Consider the following 14,304-nt stretch of genomic DNA (forward strand, 5'->3'; position numbering starts at 1 on the left):
TCTTGCGATCGAACAATTAATAATATTTAAGTGAGCAGAAACTCACTTAAATATTATTAATTGGACAGTCACTTAGCACTTAAATTCGTATACGCATGTTAATATGCATACATGAGCATACAAGATCTTGTCTTATTAATTTAGATTTTTCTGAGTATTGTTTTTTGTAGAGTCATGACATCTACTGTGTTTGATAGAGAAAGAATCTCGAAGATACCGTTCCCGCAATTCATCGTGACTCACATATGTGTCCGCATTTCTTCGTGTTGGAGCTTGGAGAGTCAGCCTACATAGTACATATTCTGACACGATGGACGGCGGCAGTTATCTTTAGTTGCACCGTTGCGAGCTAGAACAGATTCTCCTAAGAGCTGATATCATCTGATACGCAGTATCGCGGATATAATTAAGTACATTGCACTGTTATTCACAATCAGGTACGTAACAGTATTGAATCGACAATTTAAAAAAAAAAGATAGAAATTTTATAATCTTATCTTCTTACCCATGTATGTTGAAAGAAATCATAGCACTACATATTCAGTCATTATCATCAAACAAAGAAATTGCCCATTAAAGTTGTGTTTTTTTTTAAATTAATGCATGCATTTAGCATTTTGTTCTATTTTTTTTTTTTTTTTTTTTTTTTAGAAAGAATAATCTTTAAACAATTTCATACGCGTTTGTGTTCTCTTTGTCGATAATTTGACATGATATAAACTGCGGCAGTTACATATTATCACAAACGACAATTAGTATTATTTATAATGACGCAAAGGATTAATACTACAAATATATTTATAAGAAAATATAAGTTTTTATGTAGCAATATTGTGAGGCCATAATTTTTATTTAAAATTACACTACTGTATATTTGAATATATCACGTTTATTACCTTGTTTCAATATCAAAATGATAATTTCAGAAAGAAAAAGAAGCAAATTTTGTAATTTCATTTTCACACGTATAATGAAAGAAGCCATTTTATCATACGTTCATTTATCATCATTAGACAAAGAAACGTTCATCAGAGTTGTATTTTGAACGAAAGAACAGAAATTAATCTCGCGATTTTGTGCGCAATTTTTTCTTCTCTTCTCGTTACGTAATAAATCAAATAATATCTACCGACTGTATTATTCATATTATCTCTTAAATATGTGTACGTTATTCATTAGACGTTCAAACATTGCAATGTATATTCAATGACTCCTTGGACAAATTATATTACCCTATGCATGTATCCGTTACATGTGTGAGCATTTTATTCGTTCCTACATTGTGTGGATAAATTATCATTATCAGAACGTCAGTTTGTGTCCCCGCGTGGGTTATGCCTTCCTATCCCCACTTTATACTCACTTTATTGCTAAATGTACTGCTCGAGAGCGAGGACTTTGACGCCTGTAAAGCCTCAGACACAATGCGAAGAAATAGCGATAGCGATAGAAATAATACGATTTCAACCTATCAGAAATTAGATACACTGGAACATACAGTTTCTGATTTTTTAGGTTGAAATTTTATTATTCCTTTGCATTGTATCTCAAGAACCCAGACAGCACAAAATACTAAAGATAAGTGTTCATGATATCGCTTGTCGCTCATATTCAGCGACAAACAAGTTACATGATATCGCTTGTCGCTAATCTCGAATGTCGTTCATGTATTATAAATGGATTAGAGCAGTAATAAATTTTTGACGATAATTATATTAATTGTGCCGTATAAAGTGCTATAAAGTTCAAAATGTTATATCAAAAACAGTATTGCGATTGGACCTGTCAAATTGATGCGATTGTGCACAACAAAATAACATGAAACTACAAAATAGCAAAATAGACTAATAACATCTATAGAGTAATTCGGGCAAGTATTATGTACTTCAAGAAGATCGATTCATCGATGATGATTTTTCATTAAGATATCGTTGCTCAAAGATATTAAAAGTTTGTGCTAAAATTTAATTTCTCGTTTTTTTATGGATAAGTATAATAAAAGGTATAATAAAAAGTATAAAATCATTCAATACTTTTTAGTAACGTTTAATATAAATTGGTTGTTATTAGTCAAAAGACATTAGAAATAAGATACTTGATATATTAATATATAATTATAACAGCATCGAAGTAATATCAATGTGATAGACTATTATAATAGATTAGAATATTAACTGCTAATGAATTAATTATTGAAAGAGTCAATATTGTTAATAATATATATTATTTCTAGCAGCTTAGAAATATGAAGAATTTTTTGTTACTATTATTGTCCTCAAAATATATGTTAAATTAAATTCAAATTTGAAAATCAATATTAATTTAAGTAAAATATGTATACCACAAGTTAATGTATATAACACGCATATAAGCTAATTTCATGATCGTTTTAGTAACGATAAAATTTATCAAATCTAATTTAGACTCATATCTTATTAAAAGATACATTTTATTTGAATTTTATCTTTGTAATACGGAAGCTTATATAGTAGAACACTGTTTCCTCTTTTTTTTCAGTAAAAATCATTTGCAATAACCAACTAAAAGTTATTGGATAATGGAACCTTTCGAAATCCTATGCGGCATTGCCGTCGCAGTTCTCGCTCTTTATTATTTTCTCACATCAACTTTTGACTTTTGGAAGTTACGTGGTGTTCCTGGTCCACGACCGATACCGGGACTTGGCAATTTTAAAGACGTTATGTTAAATAATATATCTGCGGGTGATTATTTAAAAGAAATGTACAACACCTACAAAAATGAACCATTAATTGGAATATTCGCTAGAAAGACACCCATTCTTATTATAAAAGATCTAGATTTAATTAAAGATATTCTCATCAAAGATTTTACCAAGTTCGCCGACAGAGGATTTCCCGTTCTCGAAAAAGTAAGAATACTTAAAAAATTATTACAGTATAAGTTTAGTATAAGTTATTATAATATAAGTATGAATAAGATATATATAACTTTTTTAATCCTAGCGTCTTTTTTAAATCTACGCATGCGTATACTTTTATACAGTGCCAAAAATTCCGGGCTGAATATCTCGGAAAGTTTGTGTTTTTGAGAAAAATGTTTTAGAAAAAAATGATTAAAAAGATCTATTCAATGAGCTTATCAGTTTGACTTTAGATGAGCCAATGTCAGATCAAGGTCACATCGATTTTTTTAAATTAAAACCCTATTTTTTATTCCAAAATCTAATAGCCAATGTTAAAAGCTTTTCAAAACACTATAATTCAATGAAGTTCATTTTCATTAAGTATAATACTTTTCAAGTTATAAGGAAAGTTACAGTACTGCCATTATTAGTATTATCCAAGATATCCGATCGACGCGCGACGATTAAACATCTTAAATGTTGTTCTAATACATATTCGAATGAACATAAATAAATAATAACGATTATATAAGTGGACTTTGTATGAACTTTTTAAAGACGATGAAATGAAATGATAAATATTTATATTTATATGTCAAAATTAATGCAGAAACTTGATATTCCTGGAAATTTGCAATCGCCCTCATGAACATAGTGCAACTTTGTCGTGAATTCATTATCCTGTATTTATAAATTTTATTCGGATTTTATTCGTCAGATTCAATACAAGTCGTGCTTATGGGAATGATGATCTATATATCAAGTCCGAATATCCCAGTAAACATGCATGCCTAAAAGACCATGGTCACTATCTTCTTTCCTCTTGAAACAATAAAATTTTGGTCTAAAAAAATTTTTTTTAATTTCTTTTTTTCAAGATGTTCACGTGTATTGATAAAAATGATTTATCTTGTATAGTTGCACATAATAAACTTACAAGTTGCAGATATTGAAACACCCAATAATCATAGCGAGGTCCCTCTCATCAAAAATGTCAGGAAATAATACAAGTAATACAGATATCACGCTTACTACAGCATCTGTGCTTATAAAAAAACGTGTCCTATACTTACATTGTGAGTCGGCAGCAATGTAAACGAAACATACAATCTGACAGTGACTGCACCAAAAAACGAGATTTTCTATAATACATGTGATGCTGTTGGCACCATGCATCTCTACATTTCCAATTTACCACTTCAGAATGACCTAACGATCATTACCGTTCACACGCTGGTTGGCTACTTTATAGATTATCCTCACCACCGGAACTATCCTCGCTCCGGAAATCAATTGCTTGCACCTACAGTAGTACCCTCCATAAGTTTAGGAACACCTTACATTTTACAGGAACATTACGTGACAGCGATCTATACATGTTTTTGGTTTAAATACTTTGTAAGATGTCTAAATAACGATAAACAATTAGAACACCTATGTAGAACACCTATAAGCTTGTACATGCCGAAAATATGTTGGACAATCATTTCATAGCATCGAAGCGCTCAAATTAAATTTCGCGCTTTGATCTATTGTTATATTTATATGTAAAATGTCTATATTAGTATATTTATATGTATAATGTCATTCGTTTTGCAACGTTGTACTTGTGTTCGTTGTATATACACAGATCATTTAATTGTTTAATAAAAGTGGTAAATTATTTGAGTCGCAAATTGATTTCAGACTCCGTAAAAATTGTAAAATGGCCCCGCGAAGAAAATTTTTATATAAATTGCATAGTTTTATTTTTTAATAGCATGTTATTAAATCTTTAATTACAAAAAGACGAAATAAAAGTTCATACATACGTACGTTATAGATAATAACGTTTATTTCGTCTTTTTTCAATTAAATAATTATTTACATTACAATTTTAAACTAATTTATCTTTTTCGTTAAGATTCGTTAATGTTTCTACTATAAAATTTCGTCAAAACTGTAATTATTATCTTATATATATATATATATATATATATATATATATATATATATGTTATTAGGGAGTTGCATTGAAAGCCGCTATTCAAGTTTAGATGGCTCTAGTTGCGTATGCTGTAGTCAAAGACATCTATTCCCAGACAGCACAGTAACGTTTTAAAAATATATTTAAAACGTACATGTTGAACGTTTTGGATATATTAAAAAAACTCTTATTGTCTTATTTTTGTACTGAAAATTTATTTTTATGTAAAATTGAAAATAAGAGAAATAATTTCCAATGACCTTGATATTAACAAATATTATCCAGGGCATGATCTTGAACAACATTGAAAGATCATATTTTAGTTTAGAAGATTTTAGTCAGACACTTGATATTAATGATGGTGATACATTTCAAGCCTTATAATTCGAAAAGTACTTAACGAAAATGAACTTTATTGTAGCGTTTTGAGAAGCTTTTGATATCGGCTATTAGATTCTAGAATAAAAAATAGAGTGTTCAATTAAACAAAATCGATGTGACCTTGATTTGACATTGGCGACGTCACCCAAGGTCAAACTGATAAAATCATTGAATAGATCTTTTTAAACTTACATTTTTCTCAAAAATGCATACTTTCCGAGACATTCAGTCGGCCCAGAATTTTTGGCGGTCTCACTGTATATACAATTTATTAAATAAAGTGATTTATTAAAAATCATGAGACTTATTTCGAGAAGTTCTAAGAAAATTTCTTTGACTCGATAGAATTTAATTTTTAGTTAAATTTACTTTCTTATCATTTTATTTTTCATGTTATTTGTCATATCGCAGGCAGATCCGTTGTCGCAACATCTTTTCTTTTTGGAGCCAAAGAGATGGCGACCATTAAGAATGAAATTGTCGCCTGCATTTACATCTGGTAAATTGAAGGAAATGTTTGCCTTAATGTCAGAGTGTGCTGATCATCTTATACAATATATGGACAAAATAACGAATTCAGGCAATCCAGTAGAATGTCGTGAGTTAACAGCCAAATATACAACGGACGTTATCGGTAATTGTGTCTTCGGCATCGAAATGAACGCATTATCGGACGAGAACAGCGAATTTCGTAAGATGGGAAGGGAAGCATTCAATCCGTCCTGGCTAAATATATTGCGAATAAGACTCAGACAAATATTTCCATGGTTTTACAATATATTGTTTGGTTATTTCCTACCGCAAACAAACGTTACCAAATTCTTCACACGTGTTATCGTGGAAAACATGGATTATAGAGAAACGAATAATATCATTAGGAATGATTTTATTGACATATTGCGCGAATTAAAAAACCATCCAGATAAATTGGACGATATTGGTATGTATTCATTGTATCTGCTATTATTTATTTTTCTTATGTGTTATAGAATATTTTATTTTTTGTAACGTAAAGATTGTACGATCAAGATTGCATATATTTAAAAAACTTTATAAATTGATAAATATTTACTCCAAGGACCTTAATGTATTATATTGTCAAGGTTATCATTCCGAGTAACTTTGCCTTAACAACTAAGTAGCGCTCTCTTAGTTTTTGAGATATTTAGAGTTAAACTGTAATTTTAGTAATAGATTTGATATTTACGGACAATCTTGATCTTGGTATATGCTGTCAAGGTTGTGACCTTGAGGAAATTTTAAATATCGGTCGTTATTTGTTAAGAAATTGTTAACAAAATAAATTTTACAAATGAGTTTAATTTTGTAATAAAGACTTTCCACGTAAAGCAAATTCCATTTCACCTCCGTCCATTCCGTGGGGGTATGACTTTTTATGCGAATAGATCTTATTTCGCCTGAAAAGTCGCATCTAAGTAGGATGGAGGTGAAATGAATCTTGCTTTATGCGTCCCTAAGCAAAGGGGGAGATGAGGTGGATCTCGTTTTGTGTGGAAAGTCATACAAGTTGGAAAATTTTGATCGTTTCAGGCCGATATCTCAGAAACTAAGAGAGATACGGGAAAAAGTTTTATATAAAAGTCATAGATATATTTATTTTTTGAAAGAAAAAAGGTGGAAATAACAAATTTTATACATAGAGCATTAAAGCAATATGAATTTTTCAAACAGGAATAATTATTTCTTGTTGCATATTCTTGTAGCTGAAGTCGATATGTTTTCAAAACACTAGGATAACTGTCTCAATTACTGTGCCTGTCCCTATTAGTGTGCTTTTGTATTTCGATAAATCATAAAGAAAATTAGGATGAATAAATAAGAAAAAATATTTTTTTTGTTAAATTAATTATTAATGTATACAATATCCCAAAGATAATATTTTATTTTTTAAGTATTAAAGTATTTTAAATATTTTTCGAAAGATATGAGGAATTTATGTGAATCCAGTAATACGAGGGGTATCCAGAAAATAAGTTCCGTTTTTTTTTTACAAATAAAGTTTTTATTGAAAAAATCTAAAATTTACATGGATAATACTTGACAACTTCTAGTCTTTTTCTACATAATTCCCGTCAATCTCAATACATTTTGTATATCTGGAAACAAGCTTCGAAATCCCTTCTGCATAGAAACTTCCCGTCAGTTCTTTAGTCCAGTTAGTTACAGCTGTCTGAACTTCCTCGTCGCTTTGGAAGCGTTTTCCGGCCAAGGACTCCTTCAGTTTCGTAAAAAGATGGTAGTCCGATGGCCTTGTGTAGAGGAGTCAGTTCTCTGGGAACCCAACGGGCGCAAACCTTGCGAAATTCGAGTTTTTCTGAAACGATCTCATGGATAAGACTTCGGGATATCTCTGGAAAAAGGTTGTGGAGTTCATCTAAAGTTCATCAAGCGAATGTCTTCCTGCCTTAAATTCTCGGACCCATCTCCGCAGCATAAATTCACTCATCACACTCTCTCCATATACAGAAACAAGCTGTTTGTGAATATCAACCGATTTAAAATCTTGAGCAAAAAGAAACTGAATGATGCCGCGCAAAACAACTCGAGAAGGAATCGGAATGGAGGTGGCGGGACGCGAAGTGGAGGACTCCATTTTGATAACCTCTCCTGACCGTGTTTCACGAGCTACTGACGCCGAACACCGCTCATTCTATTCGGTAGCTTCCCCTCTTCAATGCTGTGTTGCCAGCTCGCTCATACATCGACCTTACTAAACGTATAATACAAACGGAACTTATTTTCTGGATACCCCTCGTACTTGTACATACCGCAAGATTTTAAGCTTGTCTCTATTAATGTGCCCTGTATTGGAGCTGAGAACGTTGTGTTATGAATGTATATTGAAATAAATATAATTCAAATAATAATTTATGTAATATTAACTTATAAACAATTAGCTTAAATTTATTACCTGTTTTAGTAACTATATGTTAAAATGAGTCAAATGCGGATAGCCACACAAATTGGAGACACATTAATAAGGCCATCGTCACTTGGAGGACTCACTAATAGGGACAAAAACATGTTTCTTCCTAAAAACATTATAAAGTATTAACATTTTTTTAGATTAAAGAAATATTATAAGAAAAAGAAATAATTGAAAAACCGATATTGATTGCAAGCAGATAAAATTAAAGCTACAGTATTTAGTAATTAATTCAGTAATAAGCAAATTGGCTAAAAGACACATTAATAGGGACACTTATCCTATAATAAAATATTTTTTCGTTAAGCAATTTTTAAGTTATAAAACTTGATTTTAAAGATATATTTTAAAAAGTGCCCACTAATTATATAACGCTATTCAAAAACTGAGTCAAAAAATCCTCAGCCATTCTACAATTTTTGCAATAGTTAACAAAATATTAATTTCTAAACATTGCGAAATAAGTGGATAAAATCGACATTAGACAACTTTAAAATATCTTTCAGTGTTTTTTATAGAATATCTTAAAGATATCCTTAAGTTAAAAATATCCTAAAGTTGAATTAAAGCAAGCTCTTAAAGTTGATTAAAAAAAATTCTTAAAGATATCTTAAAGTTGTCTTATGTGCCGATTCATACGTTCTGTTCATTACGGAATTAAAAAAAATTGCGAAATGGCAAAATCGTAGAGGAATTTTCGATTTAATTTTTGATCAAGAATAGCTTTATATGATTAGTGGCCGCTTTTTAAGATATAATCTGTATATAAATTTTTAAGTAATAAATTAATCTGTTAGAAAATTAAATTATTTATTTATAACAAGAAGAAAATAATATTTTAGATCCAACGGATAGTTTAATAGCTTCTCAAGCGTTCGTATTTTTCCTTGCTGGTTTTGAAACTTCGTCAACCACTATTAGTAACGTACTTTATGAATTAGCATTAAATCAGGAAATACAAGATAAGTTGCGTGAGGAAATTGACGAGGTCTATGCAAAACATGATGGAAATTTAATATATGACAATATTAAAAAAATGAATTATTTGGATATTGTTTTCAAAGGTACGTTGTTTGAAAAGATAATTGAATAACGAAATAATATGCTATTTTTGTTTCTCTCTATTATCTTTTTTCAAGAATATTACAGTATGATTTCATGTTAATAAACTTTAATCAAATTGTTATAGTTCTTCAATGCGCATAAATACATAATTCAACATTATTTTTAATGCAGAAACTTTACGGAAATATCCACCAGGAACAATTATTATGAGACAATCCACATCGAGTTATACTTTTGATGGTACTAAAGTTAGTATACCGAAAGACCAAAAAGTATGGATTCCTATTTACGCGATTCATCGGGATCCGAATATTTATCCAAAGCCAGATGTCTTTGATCCAGAAAGATTTAATAATGAAGCTGTGCATAGCAGGCACTCGATGGCTTACCTACCTTTCGGAGATGGACCAAGAAATTGCATTGGTAAAGTTAAATAAATTTAAATACCACTTTTCATTTCTTAATTTAAATACCACTTTTCATTTCTTAATTTCTATATTAAACATATTTTCAATCGAAAAATATTTTGAATCGAGAATTTTGATCTCTTTTATGCATTAAGAGCTTTTTTTATTTTCAGGAGCTCGTTTTGCTATTTATCAATCAAAACTTGGGCTTACAAAAATACTTCGTAACTATAAAATCGAGACTTGTGAGAAAACTCCAATACCTTACGTAAATGATCCTAAAGCATTTATATTAGCACCAAAAGATGGACTGCACTTAAAAATGGTTAAAATTAACCGGATATAGTTTTAAGTTTTTCCCTAATTCTCTACAGAAAATATAAGAAATGGAAGAAATCTATCGATCAAATAATGATGAGAGTTATTAACGTTACTACTATAATTTTTATTGATTTTTAAATATATATTTTTAATGTATATCATGAGCTTTTTCTAATTATTATTAGATAATTTAAGTTTACATTTATGTTATTACATATTTTATAAAATCCAATCTTTCAAGATTGCTTTCTTCTTTATTAGTTGAGGTAAATATATTTTTAAGATAACATATACATTGAAATTAGAAATTTATAAAATATTAAAAATTGATTGCGAATATTAAATATATGTATTAAATATATGTATTAAAAATGTATTTACAATTATATGTTAGATATTTTTATAATCTAAACATTCTTTATAAAAAAATTCATGTTTGAATATATGTTTAAATTTATAGAATTTTTTTAAATAAATCGAAAATATAGGAATGCCATTGAGAAGCTGGGCAGAAATGATGTGAAAAGTTGCAAAATGTTGTCTTTCAATTTATTAAAAGTGACTATTTCCGATTTGTATTTATAAGCAGGTATAAAACATTGTCATTCTCGAATATATTTTAGAAGGACCAGATGAAGCACTTCTTATGATGTATATTTGTTTTTTACTACTTTTATTATTATACTTTTTTATCAACCATTATTATTAATATTAACTTATAATATGTGAATATTCTCACACTCTTATTCATGTAGCAAAGAAAAGTTAGTACAACATATAAGTTTGCAATAACATTGCTGCAATGTTTGCAATGTTACTGAAACGTTGCAGTATTATTGAAATGATTTGTGCTTTATAAATGGATCATTATTAAATAGTTACATATCTATTATATGTATATTAATTTCAAATTATGATTTAGTATAAATTGAAAGCAATAATTTTATATTCTAATATATTTTTTCATAATATAAAAGGTATCTCAAAAATAGGATAGGAGCCGCATTGGGGGCGTAGAATGGGTCAAAGGGAACAAAAAAGTTTTACATCATTTTGAGATATTCGCTGTAATTTTCGAATTAAAAAAATAAGCAATGTGCAGTAAAGCAGCGGCGGCGCTGTCGAATGAAGAGCGGCGTGGCTTCACTGCACATTGGCTTAGATGTTTCCTTTTTTCGAAAACTACAACGAATATCTCAAAATGGTATAAAACTTTTTTGTTCCCCTTGACCCATTCTATGCCCCCAATGCGGCTCCTACTCTATTTTTGAGACAATCTATATATACTGAAATAATATTTACTGCAATATGTACCTACTTGAAATAATTGTATCTATTAACTTTTTATATTTTTTAATATAATATTGGGTGGATCCATATATTCGTTCGGTTTTGAAGGTAAAATGAAACAAGTTTTTTTCATACAAAGAATGAATTTTAATCAATGATATGATTCTCCGTTTTTGCACTACTAACAAAAACCGAACGAATATATGGATCCACCCAATACTTGATAAAAGCATGTCCAGCATAATAAAACTACAATATTTATTGTAATAAATTTAAAAAATACATACATATTGCTTGATAAAAACCATGTTGTTTTATTATTAATAATTGTCCAGAGCCGCCATTTTATTATCAATAATTGCCTTGCATCTTCGAAGCATAGATACTTTCCACTAATTTTGTGATATATTCTTGAGATAAAAATCTCCAGATTAATCCAGCTACTTGACCTTCCAAATCTGATTTCTTAGTTTAAGCTAAGTCCAAATATTGTTTTTATTCCGGTATATTGTAACGGCCAATCTAGTATGTGAACATCACTCTTTCTTTGTTTACACTCAGCACAAAACAACTCTGATTTCAGAGCATTATTCTCTTGTAATAGCCAATATTCATTTTTCCTTTTACTTAAACTTTTAAGCAAATGATAAAACTCTCTTATATATAAATATTTGTTACTTTGGAGTTTAAATTGTCTTTAGAAAATGTGCAAAATACCAAACCTGTGCTTTGAGCCTCCAAATATATACCTTTACTGGATGAATCTATTAGGTATAATTAATAATGAAGATTAAAGATTTATTTATCATTTATTTATCTACAAAAATGTATCGAAGACAATGGGCATTATTTTGAGAATTTATTAAAATAAATTTTCTTTTATTAATCTCCTTATAGTGATTATTTCATTACTTATTTGTTCTCATACATTTCTACTTTACTTTTTCATACTTAAAATCACATAAAGATCATAGAATATAATCAATGGATTAATTTTTATCTAATAAATTTACAACGTAATGACACAGCTGTCTTATTTAAGGAAACATCAATAATCTTAAAATCTCAAAAAATATGAGTTTGATAAACATTTTTTGTTTGTTCTAGAAATAACACATTTTTATGTAACATTGTTTATGTAACATTATTATCAAAAACAAGTAAGATATTTAAAGGGCTGAAGTAAGTGAAATATTCTGACATATACATCTAGACAGTCAAATCTGTAACAAAAATGTTTGCATATAATGTCTACTACAAATTTTATCGACACTTGGAACAAAGTATATAACATTTTTCAATATGACAAATTGACTTTGCATACTATGCAGTGCTTGGCATACTTCATTTAAAAGATTACGAAATGACAGATTCTGCTCAACTTCCGCTGGGAATTTACTATCAGATTATGTCAGTAAACTTCGCATAACGTAGAGACTAATGCAAACGCAGTTGATACCAATGTATTATAATACTTTGTGTGAATTTACTGACAAACATATATATTAGCAGTTTAGTATTTATATAGTATTATATATAGTGTTTATATAAATGTACATACGCGCAAAAGCGCGTGCGCGCATAACACAAAAGTTATGCATACCGCGTGTACATATAGAAAACTTACAATATAATATACACGAATTACAATATATACGTGTTTTGAAACACGTATATAACGATAAACATCGCACCAATTTTCTTCTTTGGGACTTTTCCTCGACTCTTCTTTTTTGCTGTATGTAACAACAATAATAACAATTTGCACGTGATAAGTAAGAGGCTGATTGGTATCATACACTATCAGGACTGCTGGATTCTTGGTCGCAACATGGATCAGGTTCTTCTGCCTCGCCTTCATCACTTTCGCTCGGTAGACTTGACTGTTCTAATTGGTATTGGTTAAAACTGTGCGTTGATGTGTGATTTTCATGCTGATGATGTAACAAGTCATGATGTTGATAGCAATGGCGCTGATCATCAACTATTTGCTGCGGTGGAAGGTCATTGATTGATATATTACGCGATCTTCTGCGTAATTTATGATGACAGATCAGACAGAGCATCATGATCACCAAGATACTGCCGATCGCATAGACTATCGGCATCGTGTAGCTGTCTGCTGGTATGACGGTGACGCCTGCAATTTGCATCATAATATGCATCCGCATGTACAAATAATTCTAGATGTTTTAAAAAGCGGTCTAAAATTTAATAATATATAATAAAATACGTAATAATAAAAAATATCAGCCCATCAATATAAATCAAAAAGTTAAATCTATGACAATATTAAAAATAATTTGCGTTTTAGTGACATAAATATTATAGATGTTTTGCTTGTATTTTATGAGTATGAACCCTTTACAAAAAATCGATTTTTTGTGTATGCGTGTCAATGACTATATTTACACGGCACCCTTCATCGGGTTTAATAACATTCGTAGTTATGAAACTGGCCAATTACAGTCGTTCTATTCTTCCAAGGAATAACTATGGTTAGCAGTTTCATAACTACGGATGTTATTAAATCTGATTAAGCGTGCCGTGTAACAGAAATTATTATTTTACATATTATAAGATAAATAGCTATGTTTTTTCATATATAGTATAGATACAAATACACTCATTTAACGCCTTTTGTATAAAAAAGCGAAAATCTGAAAAACAAAAATCGCTACTTAATGCCAATAAGCTTTGTAATGTGCTGCTTTTTTCCTAGACTAACACCCTTTGTGTATCGTCGCATGGTCACGAAATGGAATCGAAAAACGAAATCGGAAAAGTGAAATTTTGAATACGTCCAATATTCAAAAAAGAATGAATGGTGCAGGGAACAAGTAATAATTTAATAAGAGAAATGCAATATATTGATATGGAAAAATTGATTGAATATCTTCATACATGAACATATTAACAATTTATGTATGAATAAAAAAATATAAACAAAATGTAATAGATATGTATGTAGATGGACCATTTTCAATATAAAATTAGAATGTCATTCTGTGTTCGCGAAAAATATGCTCCATGGAGAGCTAAG

At 29.6% G+C, this 14,304-nt stretch overlaps 2 protein-coding genes across 13 annotated transcripts in view; one reads left to right on the forward strand and one right to left on the reverse strand.

Annotated features, from left to right (window-relative positions):
* Window positions 1-269: 269 nt before the first annotated feature.
* On the forward strand, window positions 270-11,565 carry LOC105144650 (cytochrome P450 6A1). The gene is made up of 6 exons (XM_011053680.2): window positions 270-437; window positions 2,518-2,890; window positions 5,643-6,171; window positions 9,021-9,242; window positions 9,415-9,666; window positions 9,824-11,565. Exons 2-6 carry the CDS (start codon window positions 2,558-2,560, stop codon window positions 9,994-9,996), a joined length of 1,509 nt encoding a protein of 502 aa, XP_011051982.1. The 5' UTR covers window positions 270-437; window positions 2,518-2,557; the 3' UTR covers window positions 9,997-11,565.
* The window catches only part of LOC105144649 (tolloid-like protein 1), a 57,352-nt gene continuing 54,543 nt past the window's right edge, over window positions 11,496-14,304 (reverse strand). For 10 of the 12 annotated variants that reach the window (XM_087413440.1, XM_087413439.1, XM_087413443.1 and 7 more), the window contains one exon: window positions 11,496-13,401. In XM_087413440.1, coding sequence (XP_087269566.1) covers window positions 13,055-13,401 — 347 coding nt within the window. In that variant the 3' untranslated portion in view covers window positions 11,496-13,054. The remainder of the gene's footprint in view (window positions 13,402-14,304) is intronic. The other 2 variants (XR_015547421.1, XR_015547420.1) reach the window with 1 other exon arrangement.

The sequence above is a fragment of the Acromyrmex echinatior genome, chromosome 14 (assembly GCF_024713525.1).
Source record: "Acromyrmex echinatior isolate Ae372 chromosome 14, ASM2471352v2, whole genome shotgun sequence".
Classification (NCBI taxonomy): Eukaryota; Metazoa; Arthropoda; class Insecta; order Hymenoptera; family Formicidae; genus Acromyrmex; species Acromyrmex echinatior.